This window comes from Syngnathus scovelli, chromosome 17 (genome assembly GCF_024217435.2).
Source record: "Syngnathus scovelli strain Florida chromosome 17, RoL_Ssco_1.2, whole genome shotgun sequence".
In the NCBI taxonomy this organism is placed as follows: Eukaryota; Metazoa; Chordata; class Actinopteri; order Syngnathiformes; family Syngnathidae; genus Syngnathus; species Syngnathus scovelli.
The window spans coordinates 2,390,174-2,411,511 of NC_090863.1; the positions used below are offsets into that span (position 1 = coordinate 2,390,174).

The 21,338-nt window shown below is 45.3% G+C and overlaps 1 protein-coding gene across 4 annotated transcripts in view; it reads right to left on the reverse strand.

The window, feature by feature from the left end:
* The window catches only part of gpc5c (glypican 5c), a 117,327-nt gene that overhangs the window by 45,349 nt on the left and 50,640 nt on the right, over positions 1-21,338 (reverse strand). For 3 of the 4 annotated variants that reach the window (XM_068648656.1, XM_068648655.1, XM_049746844.2), the window contains exons 4-6: positions 13,211-13,374; positions 12,242-12,298; positions 11,054-11,176 (exon numbers count right to left, since the gene is read on the reverse strand). In XM_068648656.1, the coding sequence (XP_068504757.1) occupies positions 11,054-11,176; positions 12,242-12,298; positions 13,211-13,374 (344 nt within the window). The remainder of the gene's footprint in view (positions 1-11,053; positions 11,177-12,241; positions 12,299-13,210; positions 13,375-21,338) is intronic. The other variant, XM_049746845.2, reaches the window with a different exon arrangement.

Here is a 21,338-nt window from a genome sequence, read left to right on the forward strand (position 1 = left end):
ACTGGAAAAAGGTATATGTGGGTGATGTAAATGAAGCCTACAACACATTCATGGCCATTATATCTGAACTTTATGATAAAAACTGTCCTCTTGTAAGGAAAGCGGTCAAACACAATTCAGTGGAAAAACCATGGCTGACAAAGGGAATCTTAAACGCCTGCAAGAAAAAAAACCTGTTATACAAAGATTTCCTAAAGATAAGAACAAAAGAAGCTGAATTCAAATATAAGACCTATAAAAACAAATTGATCAAAATAATGAGAAACAGTAAAAGGAACTACTATAGCAAGAAACTGGAGGAAAACAAGAGTAACACAATAACAACATGGAATGTGTTAAATGAAATTATTAAAAACAGAACTGGAAAGCCAGGATATCCTTCTTACTTTGTAAACAGTAACAATATAACTATAAATGAACTTGCAATGATTGCAGAGGAGTTTAATGATTACTATGTTGGTATTGGGCCTACTTTGGCGGAAGAAGTACCAAAAAAAGGGAGTACAAGTGACCTAATTAAGGATGTACCCATAGCCAAAAGTATGGTTCTAAGGGGAACGGATGAGACGGAAATAATAAATTTTTTTAGAGGATTTAAAGGTAAAAAGTCAACTGATTGTAATGGAATAGATATGTCACTTGTTAAAAATATTATTGAAAGTGTGGTGAAACCCCTAACACATATTTGCAACCAATCCCCGACAAATGGTGTTTTTCCGAGTGAAATGAAAACAGCTAAAATTATTCCGATATATAAAGCTGGGGACAAACACATATTCTCAAATTACAGGCCAATATCTTTACTCCCACAATTCTCCAAAATACTAGAAAAAATATTTTATAAAAGACTTGATGATTTCATCACAAAACAAAATATTCTGTGTGACCAACAGTATGGATTTCGGAAAAATAGAACCACCACAATGGCTTTGTTAGATTTCGTAGCTGAAATAACAACAGCTATTGAAAATAAACGATATGCTGTAGGTGTCTTCTTAGATCTTAAGAAAGCTTTTGATACTGTAAATTATAAAATACTGTTAACAAAGCTTGAGAGATATGGCATACATACAAGGTATGCCACTCACTTGGTTAAACAGTTATTTATCAAACAGGAATCAATATGTGCAATTAATGGACTTCAAATCAAAACTAAAGCAGGTAAAGTGTGGGGTTCCTCAGGGCTCAATATTAGGCCCCTTGTTATTTATTTTGTATGTTAACGATATGTGCAAGGTCTCCAGGTTACTCAAGGCCGTAGGTTTTGCAGATGACACGAATCTGCTCTGTAGTGGGGACGACCTGGACCAACTACTGGGTACTGTGGGTATTGAAATGCCAACAGAGTTGGTTTGACACAAATAAACTTACATTGAATTTAAGTAAAACAAGGTATATTATATTTGGAAACCGTCCGACAAACACAGACAAAATTCTTACAATAAATAATATAGAAATAGAAAGAGTGAATGAAGTAAAATTTCTTGGAGTGCTAATAGATAAAAAATTAAGTTGGAAACCACATTGTCACGTCTCGTCCTCAACTGCTCCACTATGTGTCTGTTGTCTTGGTTTCTGTCTGTGTGCTCGCCCCTCCCCTCCTGTGTGCCCATGATCAGTGTGATTGTTCCCACCTGCCTCTCGTTACCTGTCGTGTATAAAAGTCCTGTCTGCCCCTCACTCCCTGTCGGATCATTGGTTGCTGTCGTTCGGTGTTGGCGTACTGTCTTGATGCCGTCATGTCCTGCTGTCTTCTTGTTTCACGTCCCGGTCAGTCAGTCAAGTTATTGTTTGTTAAGTCATGTCAGTTTGCCTTTTGAGTTGCTTCAATAAACCCTGGTCCAAGCTGCACTTGGTCGTCCTGCTCCATGCTCCACCCGACCGTGACAGAATGATCCGACCACTACAACGACCAGCGCTTGGACCCCCCTCCACCACCAGCTTCCACTGCGACGCCCGATCCACGTCTGAGCAGGTTCCATCGCCGTGGGCTCCACAGCTGCCGTCGAACTTGCTCCCGCGACTCCGAACCCGCGGCCGCCATCGGAGTGCTTCTGGCGCCAGCGGCTTTGCGGCCGCGATCGGACTCTGGTGCCGTGACGCCGGACCCACGGCCGCCGTTGGAGTGCCTCCCGGCGTCATCAGACTCACGGCCGCCATCGGGCTCCACCCCAGCGTCGCAGGACCCGCGAACGTCAGCAGACATCCAAGCCAGCTGCGTCGGACCCGCGATCGTCCCTGGCTCCACTCCCACTGCTGCGGCGCGTGATGGCTCTTGCCGCCGCGCACAGCCCCGCCTTCCGAATGCCACCGATCGCGGTACGGACTGTCAGAGTTGCCACCGATCGCGGTACGGACTGTCAGAGTTGCCGCCGATCGAGGTACAGACTTCCAGAATCGCCGCCAATTACTGTACGGACTTCCAGAGTCGCCATCCGAATGCGTTCTATGTTTGGGTTGCCGCCCGAGAGCGGTTCATGTTTGTGTTTCCGCCGATTGCGGTTCTGTCCCCAAGTCGCCGCCCGAGCGCGGTTCAGTTCCCCAAGTCGCCGCCCGAGCGCGGTTCTGTTCCCCGAAGTCGCCGCCCGAGCGCGGTTCTGTTCCCCGAAGTCGCCGCCCGAGTGCGGTTCTGTCCCCGAAGTCGCCGCCCGAGTGCGGTTCTGTCCCCGAAGTCGCCGCCCGAGTGCGGTTCTGTCCCCGAAGTCGCCGCCCGAGCGCGGTTCTGTTCCCCAAGTCGTCGCCCGAGCGCGGTTCTGTTCCCCAAGTCGCCACCCGAGCGCGGTTCTGTTTCCCAAGTCGCCGCCCGAGCGCGGTTCTGTTCCCAAAGTCGCCGCCCGAGCGCGGTTCTGTCCCCGAAGTCGCCGCCCGAACGCGGTTCTGTTCCCCGAAGTCGCCGCCCGAGTGCGGTTCTGTCCCCGAAGTCGCCGCCCGAGTGCGGTTCTGTCCCCGCAGTCGCCGCCCGAGTGCGGTTTTGTCCCCGAAGTCGCGGCCAGAGTGCTGTTCGGTTCCCCAAGTCGCCGCCCAGAGTGCGGTTCGGTTCCCCAAGTCGCCGCCCAGAGTGCGGTTCGGTTCCCCAAGTCGCCGCCCAGAGTGCGGTTCGGTTCCCCAAGTCGCCGCCCGAGTGCGGTTCGGTTCCCCAAGTCGCCGCCCGAGTGCGGTTCGGTTCCCCAAGTCGCCGCCCGAGTGCGGTTCGGTTCCCCAAGTCGCCGCCCGAGTGCGGTTCGGTTCCCCAAGTCGCCGCCCGAGTGCGGTTCGGTTCCCCAAGTCGCCGTGCGGTTCGGTTCCCCAAGTCGCCGCCCGAGTGCGGTTCGGTTCCCCAAGTCACCGCCTGAGTGCGGTTCGGTTCCCCAAGTCGCCGCCGAGTGCGGTTCGGTTCCCCAAGTCGCCGCCCGAGTGGGGTTCGGTTCCCCAAGTCGCCGCCCGAGTGCGGTTCGGTTCCCCAAGTCGCCGCCCGAGTGCAGTGCGGTTCGGTTCCCCAAGTCGCCGCCCGAGTGCGGTTCGGTTCCCCAAGTCGCCGCCCGAGTGCGGTTCGGTTCCCCAAGTCGCCGCCCGAGTGCGGTTTGGTTCCCCTAGTTTGTTTTTTTTGGGACGTCGGGAGCCGTCCCTTGTGGGGGGGGTTCTGTCACGTCTCGTCCCCAACTGCTCCACTATGTGTCTGTTGTCTTGGTTTCTGTCTGTGTGCTCGCCCCTCCCCTCCTGTGTGCCCATGATCAGTGTGATTGTTCCCACCTGCCTCTCGTTACCTGTCGTGTATAAAAGTCCTGTCTGCCCCTCACTCCCTGTCGGATCATTGGTTGCTGTCGTTCGGTGTTGTCGTACTGTCTTGATGCCGTCATGTCCTGCTGTCTTCTTGTTTCACGTCCCGGTCAGTCAAGTTATTGTTTGTTAAGTCATGTCAGTTTGCCTTTTGAGTTGAATATACCCTGGTCCTAGCTGCACTTGGTCGTCCTGCTCCATGCTCCACCCGACCGTGACACACATAATGTATATCAAATCAAAGATCTCAAAATCACTGGCACTATTGTATAAAGTAAAAGATCTTATAAACCAAACATAATTGTATTCCTTGTACTGCTCCTTCATACTCCCATACATTATGTACTGTGTGGAGGTGTGGGGCAACACATACAAAACAAACACAGATCCAATCTACATTCTACAAAAAAAAGCTATACGACTTGTAAATAATGTTGATTACAGAGAACCATCGAACCCTCTTTTTGTAAAATTGAATGCACTGAAATACAATGATCTAGTCGATTTTAAAACCATCCAACTCATGTACAAAATAAAAAATAATTAATTACCAAACAGTATCCAGAGGTTGTTTGAGTGGAGGGAAAGTACCTATTATTTAAGAGGAACACTTATGTTTAAAAGAGATTTGGTGAGAACAACTTTAAAGTTGCATTGTATAACAGCTAAAGGTGTGGAATTATGGAACGCCAGCAGTGACGAACTAAAGAATTGTAGTACTTTACCTCAGTTTAAAAAAAATGTATAAAGGCAAAATACTAATGGGATACCGTAGCATGCTGTGAGGTGTTTAAACTGCTTTTGTATTTATCTAAAGGAGGTGTATGTATAAGTGTGTGTATGTATAATATCTATATGTATGTGTATGTGTGTGTATATGTATATATATATGTACCGTAATTTCCGGACTATAAGTCGCGCTTTTTTTCATAGTTTGGGTGGGGGGGCGACTTATACTCAGGAGCGACTTATATATGTTTTATTTCACAAATTTTTACTTGAGCATTAAGACATCACTTACTTACAAGTATAGTTGACCACTTCCCATGTTATTTTTAGTATAGTTGATCACTTCACATGCTTTTATATCTTTATCTTGAACATATTCAAAACATAAAAAATGGAGAAAACATCAAATAAAGCAATTAACACTTTAAAGCACCATATCCAAGTCCACTGTCTGCTGTATGTACACTTGCTCTATTTTTGCTCCTCTTATATTTATTATTATTATTTATTATTATTTGGCCTGTTCTCAGCTCTTTGTTTGTGTTTGTTACGTTAGCATACCTATCGTTTAGCCTGTTGTTGCTATTTAATGAATTGGAGTGACACCGTTGGTTTTATAAACATGTTATTCATGTAATAGTTGTCCTTAATCACTCTATATGTTACGTCAGGCCCGTTCTCAGCTCTTTGTTTGTATTTGTCACGTTAGCATACCTATCGTTTAGCCTGTTGTTGCTATTGTTTAGCCTGTTGTTGCTCGTTCATGACTGTTTTTGGTGTGGGATTTTGTCGAATAAATTGCCCCCCAAAATGCGACTTATACTCCGGAGCGACTTCTATATGTTTTTTTCACTTTTTGGGGCATTTTATGGCTGGTGCGACTTATACTCCGGAGCGACTTATAGTCCGGAAAATACGGTATATCTTTAACATATCTGAAAATGGACAAATCTTGACGGAATCAAGCAAACGTGGTTACAAGGGGTAGAGCTAGGTAAGCCTAGGCTTCCTTCTACTCCCTTTTGAACAAATAAGATTTTTATGATAAAGTGAAAAATTATAACGCAATGGTTTTTTTTTTTCTTTTCTTTCTTCTCTATTGTACTATGGAGTTTTTATTTTCAGTATTTTTACTTTCTTTTCTTGTATTTCTTTAAATGTTCGAAATAAACAAACAAACAATGAGTGGCACAAACGGCGAGGCCTCGGAGATCCAGTCGCTCTCGCTTCCTCCTACAACTGACCTACATCGCTCATTTATCAATTAGTTCTGCATCCTCCCCGTCCTCACGCATACTTCCATTCCCCTTCCTGTTTCTCATCATTTCCTGCAAAGAGTGTCATGCAATGCCCTACCTCACCCACTAAGCCTATTGTGGTACTTTAATTATATTACATCAAGCTATCCACAGGCTGGACACGCAGTCGAAGCGAGACACTGTAAAACTGCGCTCCTTTCATTAAAAGTTGCAAAAGAGCACTGGAAAGTTGGAGGCACGCTTTACAAACGCATAGAGCACCTCCGAGGTCTGTTGTAAAGTCTCACTTTAGACAACAGGAAATTATATCGGCACTTCATTTAGCGAGTGTGCCTGAGGGAGAAAAAGAGGGTTTTTTTCAAGGATTTCAATTTCAGCAAAAGTGATGATGTACAAACGTTTGCATGTGACCGATGGATGCAAGCGCTGGAAAGGAGAAGAGGAAGGAAGGAAGGAAGGAAGGAAGGAAGGAAGGAAGGAAGGAAGGAAGGAAGGAAGGAAGGAAGGAAGGAAGGAAGGAAGGAAGGAAGGAAGGAAGGAGCTACAGTGGGGGAAATAAGTATTTGACCCCTTGCTGATTTTGCAGGTTTGCCCACTTGCAAAGAATGCAACGATCTATAATTTTAATCATATGTACATTCTAACAGTGAAAGACGGAATCCCAAAGAAAATTCCAGAAAATCACATCATATGAATTTATAAAAATTGATAACCGTCTGATGAGGAAAAACAAGTATTTGAACCCCTGGACAAACAGCATGTTAATATTTTGTAGAAAAGCCATTATTGGCCACGACAGATGTCAAACGGTTTTTATAGTTGGTGACAAGCTTTGTGCACATTTCGGCAGGGATGTTGGCCCACTCCTCCCTGCAGACAGCCTCCAAATCATTCAGGTTCCGAGGTTGTCGCCTGGCAACTCGAATTTTAAGCTCCCTCCAAAGATTTTCAATTGGATTCAGGTCTGGAGACTGGCTAGGCCACTCCAGAACCTTGATGTGCTTCTTCTTCAGCCACTCTTTTGTTGCTTAGGTGTGCTTAGGATCGTTGTCGTGCTGAAACACCCATCCTCGACCCATCTTCAGCTTTCTCACTGAGGGAAGGAGATGTTGGTCCAGAATTCTACGATACATGGCCCCGTCCATCCTCCCCTCAATACGATGGAGTTGTCCCATCCCCTTGGCTGAAAAGCACCCCCAAAGCATGATGTTGCCACCACCATGCTTGACGGTCTGGATGGTGTTCTTTGGGTTGTACTCGGTGTTCTTTGCCCTCCAAACACGACAAGTTGAGTTGAGGCCAAAAAGTTCTATTATGGTCTCATCTGACCACATCACCTTATTCCAGGCCTCTTCTGAGTCATCCAGGTGCTGAATGGCAAACTTCATGCGGGCCTGTACATGTTTCTTCTTGAGCAGGGGGACCTTGCGTGCGTGGCAGGATTTCAATCCATGACGGCGTAGTGTGTTACCAACCGTTTCCTTTGCAACTGTGGTCCCAGCTGCCTTCAGTTGATTCATCAGTTCCCCCCTTGTGGTTTTGGGATGATTCCTCACCATTCGCATGATCAGGAAGACCCCACGAGGTGAGATCTTGTGTGGAGGCCCAGACCGAGGGAGGTTGGCGGTGGTGTGGTGCTTCTTCCATTTCCTGATAACTGCACCGACAGTTGATCTTTTCTCTCCAAGTTGCTTTCCGATTCTCTTGTAGCTTATCCCAGCCTTGTGCAGATCAACAATCCAGTCTCCAGACCTGAATCCAATTGAAAATCTTTGGAGGGAGCTTAAAATTCAAGTTGCCAGGCGACAACCTCGGAACCTGAATGATTTGGAGGCTGTCTGCAGGGAGGAGTGGGCCAACATCCCTGCCGAAATGTGCACAAAGCTTGTCACCAACTATAAAAACCGTTTGACATCTGTGCTGGCCAATAATGGCTTTTCTACAAAATATTAACATGCTGTTTGTCCAGGGGTTCAAATACTTGTTTTTCCTCATCAGACGGTTATCAATTTTTATAAATTCATATGATGTGAATTTCTGGAATTTTTGGGGGGATTCTGTCTCTCACTGTTAGAATGTACATATGATTAAAATAGTAGATCGTTGCATTCTTTGTAAGTGGGCAAACCTGCAAAATCAGCAAGGGGTCAAATACTTATTTCCCCCACTGTATGTCAAGCACGTCAATGGCAGCAGCAAAGGGTTATGGGAAAGGAATGGGCCATCAAACTTGAATTAGGGATCAACAGTCGACGGACGGACGGGGATTGTTGGAGCCACAAAGGAGGGACTAAGAAATTTGCTGATGTTGTCAAATGCAAATTGAATAATTGTGACAAGGGCAGCAAATAGGATGAAAAGATGGACAAAATCATGATTTCCTTACTTTAGACCGCTTGTATGATGCTATTAAAAGAATGCCATTTTGCCTTGCATCGAACTTTTGCTACGCCATGGAACAGTGCGCCGGCCGTAAAGCTGCTCAAAGTGACGCTGAGCCACAGTCGGAGGGAGATACTAGACCTTTTGGCCAGGTGGCAATTTTGCAACACTGCGCCCATTCGGCAAGGGACCGATATGCTTCCAAAAAGTGCAAATGGTCAACTGCTGAAAAAAACTGACTTTGGCTCAGTGGCCATCATCCAGTAAAGCATTTCTCATTTGCAAAGGCAATATTTCAATAAGGCTTTCAACAAAAGTTCTTCCTGAAATGGATAGGCGCACGCATTTGGGATACCTAAACTGCTTGGTGGCAGTGACGACAAGAAGCACTTTGACATAGTGTGCAATTTTTCAAAAAAAGAGGCAAATTTAAAAATGCACATTGCTCATTTCCAACAACCATACTGTCTCAGGAACGTACGCTAGCTAATACACAATGCAAAATGGTTCAAGATAGCGGCGCGTGCACACGTGTGTGTTCGTCTCGTGTGATACGTCGTGCTACTAGTGCGGCGGGCATGTTCTGCTCAACATCGGCGGAAGTGGGTTTTATGGCGTTCTGGACTTTGGTGCGGCGAGATTAAGGGCGCTCGGACTGCTTCGTCATGGAGCGACGCCGAACTGGCCTGCTCTTCCTCCCCCGGTTGGACTGCGTCGTGAGCTCGGACTGCTCCGTCCTGGAGCATTGTTGGGATGCGTCGGCAGCCGGTCTGCGAGGCAGCGGAAGAGGGGCCAGCGCGGAGACATCGGGCCAGGCTTGCGGCCAACCCAGCTCGCCCAGCCGTGCCTTCCATTCTCCTGGCGTACGTTCGTTCGCGGGACGACAAGATGGGTTGCGTTCACCTGATAGGATCCACGAACCGGAAAGTGCGTGCTCGTGCTCACAGTGGCCTGGTTAACTGTCATCTTACCGGACTCTGCTGTGCATCGGGAGCGGCTAGCGTGCTATCACGCTTATTGTTCATTGATGTTGACTTCTTGTGTTATTTTTCCTGTGTTGTTTACTTGTATGTGCGTTGTGAACTCCGTCTTGTCACCCTGGGATAGTGAGAAACGTAATTTCGATCTCTTTGTGTGTCTTGACATGCGGAGGAATTGACAATAAAGGAGACTTTGACTTTGAAACACCATAGACCGGCTCATCAATAGCATTAGTTTCATTGCTATAACACTGGAACCGATGGATATGTGAACACAAACGGTGGAGTGACACATGTAGCCAAAAAGGAAATCATTACTCAGAGGCTTATTCTTCATCCTCTGTGAAGAGCCACTATATTAGTACAGCAGCTTATGTTTTGAGTTTTCGCCAAAACCTAAGCTAACCTAAGCAATTAGAAAATTGCATTTTCATTCATTTCACGCTAGCCCTAACCCTTAAACGCAAAGAAGACAGGTGGCTGGGACAATTATCCGACCGACCAAATGAGGGGAAAGTGAACAGAGCAGAGACTCAAGAGGGGCTGGGGGTGCTTGATGGCTTTTGCCTGGTGGAACACTTTCCCCGCCTCTTGCCGCAACAGGCAGAATGAACTCCAGATGGCAAAATGATCAACAAATGGATTGTCATAAACGTGTAACAATGTCAAGAATTCAGGAGCTCTTGCACCGTCTGTGGTCTACAATGAATCCAAACTTTGGAATCATACCGTATGTGAAATATGGTTATGGTCATCCATCTTTTCAGTAACAATGAAGCCAGCATACATGCCGCCGGTGGGTGTGCATGCCACTGTGGATGTCGCTGTGCATGCCAGTGTGCACAATTGCATGAAACACCCCTCCAGCTGTTGAAAAGAATATGACGCCGGTGTTGATGGATGGACGCGCGTTTGGCTGTGTGTGTGTGTGTGTGTGTGTGTGTGTGTGTGTGTGTGTGTGTGTGTGTGTGTGTGTGTGTGTGTGTGTGTGTGTGTGTGTGTGTGCGCGTGTGTGTGTGTGTGTGTGTGTTTGTGCGGGGAGGACGACCCAACGTGTCCTCGGGGGCTCCATTTTAAGCACTGAAGGAAATATAAATGATACTTTTGCAGGCACGGCGCGGAGAGTCGGCAGTGGTGGCGGCGGCAAAGTCTTTGCCATGCAGACTCATAGGAGGGTCTTTGTTCATGCTTTGAAGGTCCCCATGGCAGGGCTGTGGCCCACTCCACAATGGGTCTTTATGCTGCCAAGTCTCCCTCCCGTGCCGCCCTCATTGGGGGCATCAAAACGCCGACACTTTTCATGCCAAGAGCATCTTCTTTTTCTTTCTCACCACAAAGCCAGTCTGGAGAGTTTACGAGTGCTGCCAAATGTCTCAGTTCTGTTTTCTTATTCACCCTAAGACCACTTGACACGGCAAGAAGAGATCTGACTCTGACCCTGGGGGTGGGGGATGCGTGATAACACGCCATTAAAGCCATTAGTGTTGTTGTTGTTGAAAGTTCTAAAGTGAGTCATCTCACACACAGGGAGGGACACGAAATGGAAAAAGGCAAAATGGGCATTTGATCATATGTTAGTGATTGTGAAGTTGGCACTTGTGCGCCGGTTGCCAGTTTGTGCGCTGACGAATGGGTGGTCTGCTCAATATGGGGTTGGCACATAGTCTGCTTTGCGGAGAAAAGATGATTTTGACAGCCACTGAGGCTGGCACAAATGCCTCATACTTTTCCTTATCCAAGAATACATCACACGCAATGAGCTGCAAAATATGACTTCATATATGTAGTAGAAGTAACAACTGAGAGATTTGGTCACAAAGTCAAAAAGAAGCCGTGGCAAAAGCTTAGGTGAGCATGGAGATGGGATTTAAGGCTTCCTTCCGCAGGAGAGCAACATTTTAGCACAAACACATTCAGGCGAAATCAATCATTTGATGCCACACGTACCTCTCCACCACCTCATCTCCACTCCAGCATGTGGCATCGTCCACCACGTTCTCTCCTTCACACAGCATCTCCGGGAGCGCTGAGTAGAAGGACTTGTAGCGCTGCAGGTACATCAGGAAGTCCCTGAGGAAACACACTATGTGAGCGAGCAAGCGAAATATCTTCTGCCATCTGTATGCATTAGAATCATCATCACAAGCTCAAAAATGATTCTGGAGATGTCAAATAGCATCTACTTACAAATAGCTCACCTATGTTACATTTGTTTTAATCACCATGGAATGCTTGGACTCAAATAGATTGACTGCATAAGCCATGATTGGTTAGATATTGTATTTAGTATGTATTCAGCGCATGGCAATCTAGCTAGCATTACTTTCTGGCTTTGCTTTCCATGAGAGAGTCATGGAAACCCAGTAAAATACAGATTCCACAAGTGATGTCTTTTGAAGACCTGTTTGTCTCGAGTGACACCGTGAAATCCATTGCAAATAAAAAGGACAATGAAGATAAGTGGGAAATGGTTCAAATCCTCCTTCAAAGACTCCTGGCAGCAATTATTTATGTGTCTCCTCAATGGAAAGCTGGACATTTTATGGCGGTAACATGACCCCCCACACACCCAAAAAAAAAAAAAAAACAACACTCCCTGTGTGATCTGGGGTGCATTTTACAACAACTGTCACCAGTGAAGCCTCATTTTGCCCTCTACTGGTTGCTAAGTGACCTGACAATGGAGGTAAGATTAATGTTCCACAGTCCGCAAAGGGCCGGCCGGTCGGCTTGTTGTATTTCAACTTTAGACCCGAGAAAAGTTGCACTGGAGCCGAGTGCACTTCTTTTTGATTGTTGACATTTTGCCCGGGTTAATCCAAATGTACTTTGATTCGGCTACTGTGCTTAATTAGTATGACAAATGCCAATCCACACAGACATACTATACCAAACAAACACAATGATTTGGGCCTTCAAGTTCCTCATAAGTGAAAGGAAATATGAGAACTACTTGATGAACAACCATGCCAAATTCATAAATTCTAAAGCTATATCCCCAAAAGTATTAGGTAGTTGTCATTCTTTTTCCCAAACTAATCTTCAAACCTAAATAGAAATCTCTGAATTCACTTATCAATGTTCTTAAGCATGGCCTGCTTTTTAAAAAATGACATTTCCCGGATGCATGCTTACCTAGAGAGTGTTCTCAGACTATGTTTATTGTTCTTGGAGGGTTTCAGTGGGGCCGAGCTGGGAGTGATGGGAGTTGGAGTCCGGGTGAGATTGATGCAAGCAAGGAGGATGCACGGGAAGTAAAAAGGTTCGGTGAGAGACAGAAAACAGAAACAAGAGCACATCATGACACCACATGGTGAGAAGGAAAAGACACTCATGCACATGCGGAAAACACCATATCACAATACGACCGACCACCTTTAACGTCATTCTGCGCTGAAATCAAATGTAGTAAATCTTGCTCGAGGTTAACGTTTGTCAAGCGGCCAGCTCCCACACGTGCTCTGGTCAGGTTTGGCAACCTACGGGAGCTCTGGATTATGTTGCCACGAACGACGGTGGCATTGCCAGACTCGCCTTGTCATCTTGGCTGGCACGGGCGCAATGATTCATGACTCGGGACAAGGTCAGACAGGCAACGCTGTAAACGTGCGTTTTGTACTAGTTCAACTGAGGCCAGCTGCTGTTAAGATTGGGTGGTATGGCTGTCTGTCTGGGTAAACAGGAAATAGTTGCGTTGTTAAGATTAAGTTTAGCCACACTGCCCATAGCCCGGCCGAGCAGCGCCAGCTGCTGCTGCTGCGGCAGCGGTGGCGGCGGCCGCGGGAGGGAGGGAGGTCTGCCTCAAAGGCCAGCCAGGTGGAAGCCGTGCGACTGTGTAACGTATTAAAAAAAAAAAAAAAAAAGATGGCTGTGTGTATTCAAACATTTGTGTCTAGGCTTGATAAATTGTGTGTGACATTCCGGCAAAGACTAACAACGACTTTTTTGCGTGGGATAAATAACACGTGCTGAGACAAACATTTCTCCGTTTTAGTGATGGCTATGACTTTTGTAGATTATCCAAATATAAATACACTTTCAATGTGTCGCTACGAACAAATGATCCATTGATTTGACGGAATCACTTCTTTGCCCTTGTGTTACCTTCTCAAATTGGCGAGCTGCCCAAGCCACTGCTCTGGCAGAGGTTTGAAAGGGGCGGCAGAAGGAAGCGGCGTCGATGAGCTCCCGCCGGGGGTCGTGACCTCTGCTCCGGTAGGCCGCATGCCGGTAGGCGCCCGGGTCGTCAGGCCACACACCTTGTCTACCTGTGGGGAACGCAAAGAAAACACACAGACACACTTGTTAGGCTAAGAAGACACAGAACAGCGGGAGAACTGCTGCGGGTGACTTCCATAAAGCAGCTGACACCTGCTCACAACTTAAGGTGGTGAATTCGAGGACCTCCCTTTTCAAAGCGCTACAAATGTTGCGCAACACTGAGTCTAAAAAGAGAAACAAAAAGCAGTCAAGAGGAGAGTCGCCGCACGTGCTGACAGTCAAATGGAAAACATTCCACTAGTTGGGGCAATGATCTCAAGAGGGCTATTAAAGCCAGAAAGGCAGGGGGGGGTAGAGACAGACGACATCAGGGTCAATGAAAATGGGTCGGAATTGTTGCTCCAAACCAAAATCAATGACATCTCATCGGCTTAAAAGCCTCCGGATAACATGATTTAGTGCTCCCCAATTAGTCCAAAAGACATTCGAATGATTCCAACGCGCCTTACGGCGGGTGACTGACTGACTAGTGGGTGAATGCTGACAGAGGTGATCCATCCGTTTTAGCTGAGGCAATCCTCGTTAGTCTCACTGTACCAAATTAGGGTCACGGCCATGCACGTCAAGCAATCAATAGCCACCAAGAATTGTGTGAATTTGTTAAATTCAACTTAAACTTGCTCTTTTTGCTGTGTCGTTATTTTGACTTGAAATAAAATTGTCAGGAAAGATCATCCTGCTTGTTTCTAGACTTGATTATCGTATTTGATTTTGTCATTGCGTATTAAAAGCTATTTTTAGGTACTATGAGAATTAAAACTCTCTCCACGTTTTAAGATGACTGTCCAAGAACAAAAGTATGTCAAGTAAGTGTGGTTTCATAAGTCAAATGTGCTCATTTGAATTGTTTAAAAATACTTATTTCTAGACTGCCGTAGATATGGGCCTAATATTATTTTTCGAAAGCTTTTCAAGTAAAACTTTCATGTTCCGTTGGCAGATCATTTCGATTTTTTTGAAGCATTATTTTTTCAAATTTCCAGTGGAATTTTTGCAGTGTGTGTGGAAATGAACATCGTGTTGAGCTACTCCCGTGTTGCTTTTTATTCTCGCACGTCTTTTGACTCCACTTCAGTCTTAAATCCTCTGGCTAGGCAGACGCAGGGCACGGGTAACGTTGTTTTATTGCATTAACCTTAACCCCCACCTGAGCCATAAAACACTCACATGTGCTGGGACGGCTCCCAGCCACACATGCGAGTGCCACACGTGTTCATGAAAACATTCCAGAAATGCACATACGTACACATTGCATTGCATTGCAGCAGCCAGAATAGATAGAGCATCGCAACTGCAAGGAGCCAAGCACTCTTTGCGTGTGTTGCGCTTGCTCCATTGCCTCGAAATAACGGGAACATAGAGGCGGACATTTTCCCCATTGGCAGGTATGAAAACAGGATGATAAAAATGCAGTCATGTGCGCACTGACTCAGGGACACTGTTTACGTCTCCCAAGAATTTGTGAGCTTTTGTGTACATTTAGCAGACAAAAGGCAATATTTGATATCCCTCTTCTAATCCATGTCGTTTCTCATAGTGACGTGTGACACTTTGCTATTCTTCGAAACAAAAATGTAAACATTGCGGAAAATAGATGACTGTCAACAGGAGGTCATTCCCGCCCGCCTTATTTTCACAGACTGCAAGGAGGCTGGGCTTTCGATCGAGCAAGAGATGGGTCAAAGCCTGGGCGAGCAAAACAAAAAACAAATTCCTTGTTCTGGGGAACACAGTCTCTCTTGACTACATAATCCAGGCGACCGATCGAGCAACAGCTTGAATTACGAGCAGGACGAGAACCCGACTATCAATCAATTATCTCTTGACCTGACGATAGCCTGAGAAGGAAGCGAGTTCCTCACGCGGGTGGCGCTCGAGCACGCTCACTGCTGTCGGCCCACCTGTTTGTCCACCTTTCAGCTATTTTCTGGAACATTCCTCATATGATTGCCTGAGGACAGTGACCGATAAAACGGATGGAAATACGATGCTCATATTCATACGGACATGTAGGACGCATGTCATACAGGATGCGTATACATTCAGCACAATGCTTTTGTACGAAGGTGTCTAAGTATCTGTGTCTCTTAAATGCATCAATCATCCCCGAGGCGAGCGTTGTGTAAGAAGAACCCAGCGAGAGAATGCGTTCCAGCTAGCCTAGCCCAACTTAGCCCAACTTAGCCCAAGGCAGGGCAGGGCAGGGCAGGGCAGGGCAGGGCAGGGCAGGGCAGGGCAGGGCAGGGCAGGGCCATCCCTCCTCTGTGGGAGTATTGGCTTACAGATAACAATAGTGGTCTTGCCGTCCTAGTTTATTTATCAAGGGATTACCCAGTAAAGCTGAGGGAACTTTCTCACCCCCTTCTTGCAAAAATGCATGGAACACTCGGGGACGGTTGTTCGGCCAGAAACAACTGCCCACTCTTTTCCCAAAGCTTTCAAAACACTGATGAGAATGTATATCAAGATAGACGGTATCATTTATCATTTAGTATTTGAAATGAGAATAAGAGTCGTGAACTGGAATCTTCTAATATTAGCAGCTCCTGAACTTTGTTAAAAAACAAAAAAAACGCCATCTTAGCGGCACTTTGGGAATTGAATATAGCTCTTATGGAACATCATCACAAAGACCAACTCCCTGAAGGAAACATCAGAGTACAAACACTGCTGCTGTTGCAGTTTGCAAAATGACTCCCAAATGTTTTTTATTTGTCCCACATCGCTGTTTCATAAATTTGACATTGATAGTGTAAACATTATTTTTGGGAAGGTTAATTAGTGTTTGTCTTGGCTGTATGGGAACACATGAAAAAAAAAAAGCTGAGCAATGAAAGAAAAGTGGAAGCTTGTACATTTCTTTCAAAGCGATTTGCTGGGATTAAGAACTGTAAACATGTCTCCCGATGACAAACTGCTACCTTTGAGTCATCCAAGTTCCTCTCAGCAAGTAACAACGTGAAAACAAAACGCATTAGCAGAAGCATTGAATTTCTTGATGAAACACTTATTCATTAGCTGATTGCCTACATTGGGGCGGGCATAAGAAAGAAAAGGGAGATTGGAACTCCGTAGAATCTCCATGAAGCCACATAGTGAGCGGCTGACATGTATATTATACTGTATATGACTCAGATGGAAAGAGAAGAGAAACAACACTGTCCACATATTCATTCATCTCAGAGCTGACACATTCTCCCAATCAATAATCTACTACGTATCCCTATGATGGATGATGGGCACTCAGACCATGTTTCTTCTCCAAACCAAGAAACAGTAAGACTACTTCCCACAACTGTAAATCGCACTTATTAGCATGACAATGTTGTTGTCTTTAACATCATTTGTTTTATCGCGATAGAAGCAGTCAGTTTATTATTTTAGCCTGAAGTTGAAAGTATGTCCCTAACAATGCTGCTTAACTCAAAAATAGTGTTTTGTGTTTGTTCAACAGTTGTATGAGGATCATTGTGTATAGGATATAGTTGAAAAGCCATGCTCTTAATTACTTTGTTCAGTCTTCATCATAGACATCGTTGCTATGAAGAACAAATCACTAGCTAATTGTGAGAGCTTTCCTCTTGGCCGCTCCCAAAAAAGCCTTGGACCTGTTTGTATGATTTACGTTCATGACCTCACCTTCCATCATCATTTTCTCCCAAGAGTTTTATGCCATTATATTTCCATTTCTTTGGGCCCAACTCATGTCGTCTTAATTTTTCACTTTGTAAGCGACGTCAATCGGCCCGTCGGCCAGCACCCCCCTCCCCTCCCCTTCCCTCCCAGCCTCTGTGATTTTTGTCTTGCATTGGAATGAGGTCATTGCTAATTAAAATGAGACTCAGACCCTAATATATCACAGGGACAAGTCCTTGAGATCTAAATCACTAGGGGGAACACTTTTCTCACTCACTCTACTTTGAGGGTTTATAGCACAGCGAAGAGAGCGAGCGACCACACCCAGCCTCAAACTGGGGTCCAAGCGGGGTACCAAACATGCAAAGGGAACACGGCGGCAGTGGCGGCGGCGGCAACAGCGGTGGGCCAGGCTCGTTGGTACGACCGCCTTAATCACAGACAGCCTTCTAACCGCATTCGCTTCTTGATTGTTCCCCCCTAACTATGGGCGTTACTTTGAATTGAGCAAGTAACATTTTCCCCCCATCTTTAAGTACATAATCAGGAGAATTACAGGCACAAAGCGTGGAAAACTATCTCGATTTTTCTAACAAGGTGGTCAATAGACAGAATAAGGTCAAATGAGTTCCTTGTGTCTGGGATACAGTGGAGGCTATGAGGAGCATGTGGATTGAGGAATTTCTGTGTCCATTTGAAGCCGCCCAGTGAACCAGCAATTACCATTAAAATGCTAACACAGATGAGGTAGGCATCCATGAAAGTGTCACAGCTGTAGCCACAGCTGCACACCATTACAACGACTCCAGTAAGTTTAGCAAGTGGAGATTTAAGGCTGCCCCGACATCTGGCCCATGGTCACCCAGGTATCTCGTGCTGCTGCTGCTGCTGATGTTGTGGTCTTGGAGACACACATACACACACATGGATGGATGGCATGGGCTATTTAGGCTGGCAAATGGGAGAAACTGCTTGGGGTGGTGGTTGGAAAGAGACTATATTTGTAAGTATTTAGAAGGAAAAAAAAAACGTTCTGGTGAGCACAAAAGGCACGGTCAAAATGGAGGCACTAGAAGTGTTGAAACATCTCGTTGGCATTCAAATTGAATCAATTAATGGACATGAGGTCATCCATCTTCCTCTGTCAACATTTATAGAAACAAATACAAATAAAAAAGATCAAGCCATTCTCACCACTCTCAACTGCTGAGCGCACAGAAAACCCGCCCCGCCGTACCTCCACAAATGAGTCCGGCATTCAGTCGTTCTTACTTTTTGGTATGTTTTCAGCAGTTATCTGTAAACCATGGCTCATACTCGGAAAGAAATCTCTGAATTCACTTAAGACGCGCTTTCAGTCATGACCCAATACATATCTGGACTATGATTTCTTGTGTGACGTGAGTTCAGCATTTTGATTCATGGTTCACAGAGAGAAACCATGTCCTTTGGACCACCGCCTTATGTTCTGCTCCAAATGTAATGGCTCGGCATTAAATCATGTGGTGATTGCTTGGTTAGGAACCATAAAGACAACATGTGAGATTTCTTTTTTGTGGTGTTGGAGGCTACTTTATATTGTCAGCATATTACACTCCCCAAGCACCAAAAGGAAGAGTGGAGGGGGGGAAAAAAAAAGAAGATATGTGAGGCTGTCTGAGCGAAGGCTGCACCCACTGTTATTAGCTAATGGAGCTTGAGGCTTAGACAGAATGCCAATGGCGCAGACAACTTATAAAGATGAGTATAGATTGGCCGGGAGAATATTTGGTAGCGGTGAGCCTTGTCTGGACTCAAATATCGCATCTGAACGATCAAACAGCAATTCAGTTACGTTACTCCAAACCAGAAAAACATGATGCATGGTGTACATTAAACGCTGCCAATAAACCAAAGAAAAGACATTTTCAGATGAAGCAGTGTTTGCAGTTTGTAAAAGTGAAACCATGGCGACCTGTACCTTTGAGCCATTATTTCCATTCTTTCAAGCCTCAAGCTACATACATAAGCTCGATTGAGAAGCTGAGGGGAAAATAGGAAGGGCAGGCATGCAGTATTTGGATTGGAAATATATGTATATCGTCAATGGTGAACCACGGCGCCTATTGAAAGGACGGTGAGAGACGGAAGAATGCGTCGTCAAGTGGTTCAGTAAATATCATGGCTGTTTAGCAAATATCAAGCAATTGCTATTCCAATTCAAGGCCTCGTTCATTGAAACGTGATCGTAATACCGTCTGACTTTGGAATTGAAACCGCAATTCAATGTTTCGATTCAAACGTCCGACTGAAATAGAAGTAGCGGGAAAATCCCCCGTTCTCCTGCTAGTATATTGTTGTTACTCGTTAGCATGTCTCATTTGGGCTTACGCATTGAATGCTGCTTCGCAAGAGTGACGCCAGAGCACTTTCCCGCAACGACTAATTTTGTAATGGAAACGCCACCACCCCAAACAAACGCAAGTAAAGCCCAGTCCAGCTGTGCCAAGGAGAGGAGTATTTCACTTCACGTTGGAAAAAAGGATGATCTTATAGCAAAAAATGGCCTCTTGAGCTCAGCAGAATCAAAGCGGAGAATGTTGAAGGCCACAGAGAGGATCACCGAGGCTCGGAGACATCATTTTCACAAAGGTCCCAAAGTTGGAGGAGGTTCTTTCTGTTTCTCCTAATGATGTCAACTCAACATAATCCAACCACAGACTCTCTCCCCTATAATCCATAAGCACTCCTTTTGACCCATACTCATGCTCCATCTCAACATGAGCAGTATTAATATTGCCACGCTGCATCGTTATCAATAACTGCCTTTCAGTCTTCTGCTAGTACTGTCAAAGGCCAGACGTAATAGATGTGTGTGTGTGTGTGTGTGTGTGTGTGTGTGTGTGTGTGTGTGTGTGTGTGTGTGTGTGCGTGCGTGCGTGCGTGCGTGCGTGCGTGCGTGCGTGCGTGCGTGTGTGTGTGCAGTATCAGTCTAGTGGTCAAAGTTACAGTATAGTGTAGAGTCTGTTGTGTGCAGCACTTTAAGTGGCAGAGAGCAACCGCAAAAGGGCTTGGTGATAACATCCCGGTCAAAAACCGCACAGTCGCAAGAATTCATTTCACTTTGTGTAAATAAATGATGTATTCTATGCGCTTGGCTTGTAAAAGATATACATTACAAAAGTAAACAGTAGGTCCGATCTGTCTGCTATTGCACTTGATTGACTTTGCGTTCAGATCCTAATGATAATGTATCGTAAGAAATTGGCCGTTAAGTGTGTTCGCCTGGGAGGTGTCGAGGTGAAGGTGGGGACACAGTAGTTGGACTTCACACTTTCCCTTGACAGGTCCCCGAGCTTTTATTCAAACATTGGGATTTGAAAAAGGCCACCGCTAACACGGCTCCTACATTTCTCTGCGCATTCCGTCTCGTATTTTAGATGGTATGAGCATGAGAAGCACGCTTTCTTTCAATTCGATCAAACTTGAGTTCATTTACTTGGCTTAGATGTGAGTGAATGAACGCAATCAGTACAAATATGATTGATATTAAAGCTGTCGACATTGATTGATTGATTGTCAAATCCATTTTTATCTTGGAATTGTCCAAATTCTTCAATGTCAGCTTGTCACCAGTAATTATTTCTTATTATTTTTTTGTACTCGTTCATAAAAACAAACCGGTGATCTTTTGTGTTTCATCAAATGGAGACATTTGCAAATGTCTGCTTTTACTTCAGGAAATAAGAACCGACCGCACCAGTTACTAAATCGGTTTCCAAAAGTTCAAGTCAAAACATTCATCATCCCTGTCGTGTGTTATTGTTTAATTGTTGTTTTGCTGTTTTGATCGCAAATAGATACCAAATAAAAAGCAGCAAAAGTTGAAAGGTGTGTTTTATATGAAATGTTCTCCGCTGAATCGATGGACAGCCCTAGTTGACATTGCGGTGTTTGTTTTTGTTCCGTAAAATCGATTGTATTGACAAATCGAACAAGTCACAAATGCTTCCTAAAACAGAGCAGAAAAGTGGGCTTACTTTACAAGTGACTCGGGATGTGGAAATGTATGTATTTTGCACTTCTGCTTCTTGCAGCATTCCAAGATGCAGAACATATTATTGGAGAATCCTAACAGGGTGTGTGTCATTTTGAGAATAACTGGCAAAGGAGACAGACGGTAATTCAGTAAGGAGGAGGGCTTGATGCAAGAGCGGGGAAAATGGGAGCCACCGGTATCCGATTGGGAACACATTCTTTTCTGGCATCATTTCTCAAGGCCGTTTTCCAGATGACTGCCTCTAATTTATACGGCCTGCTTCAAACCCGTTTAATA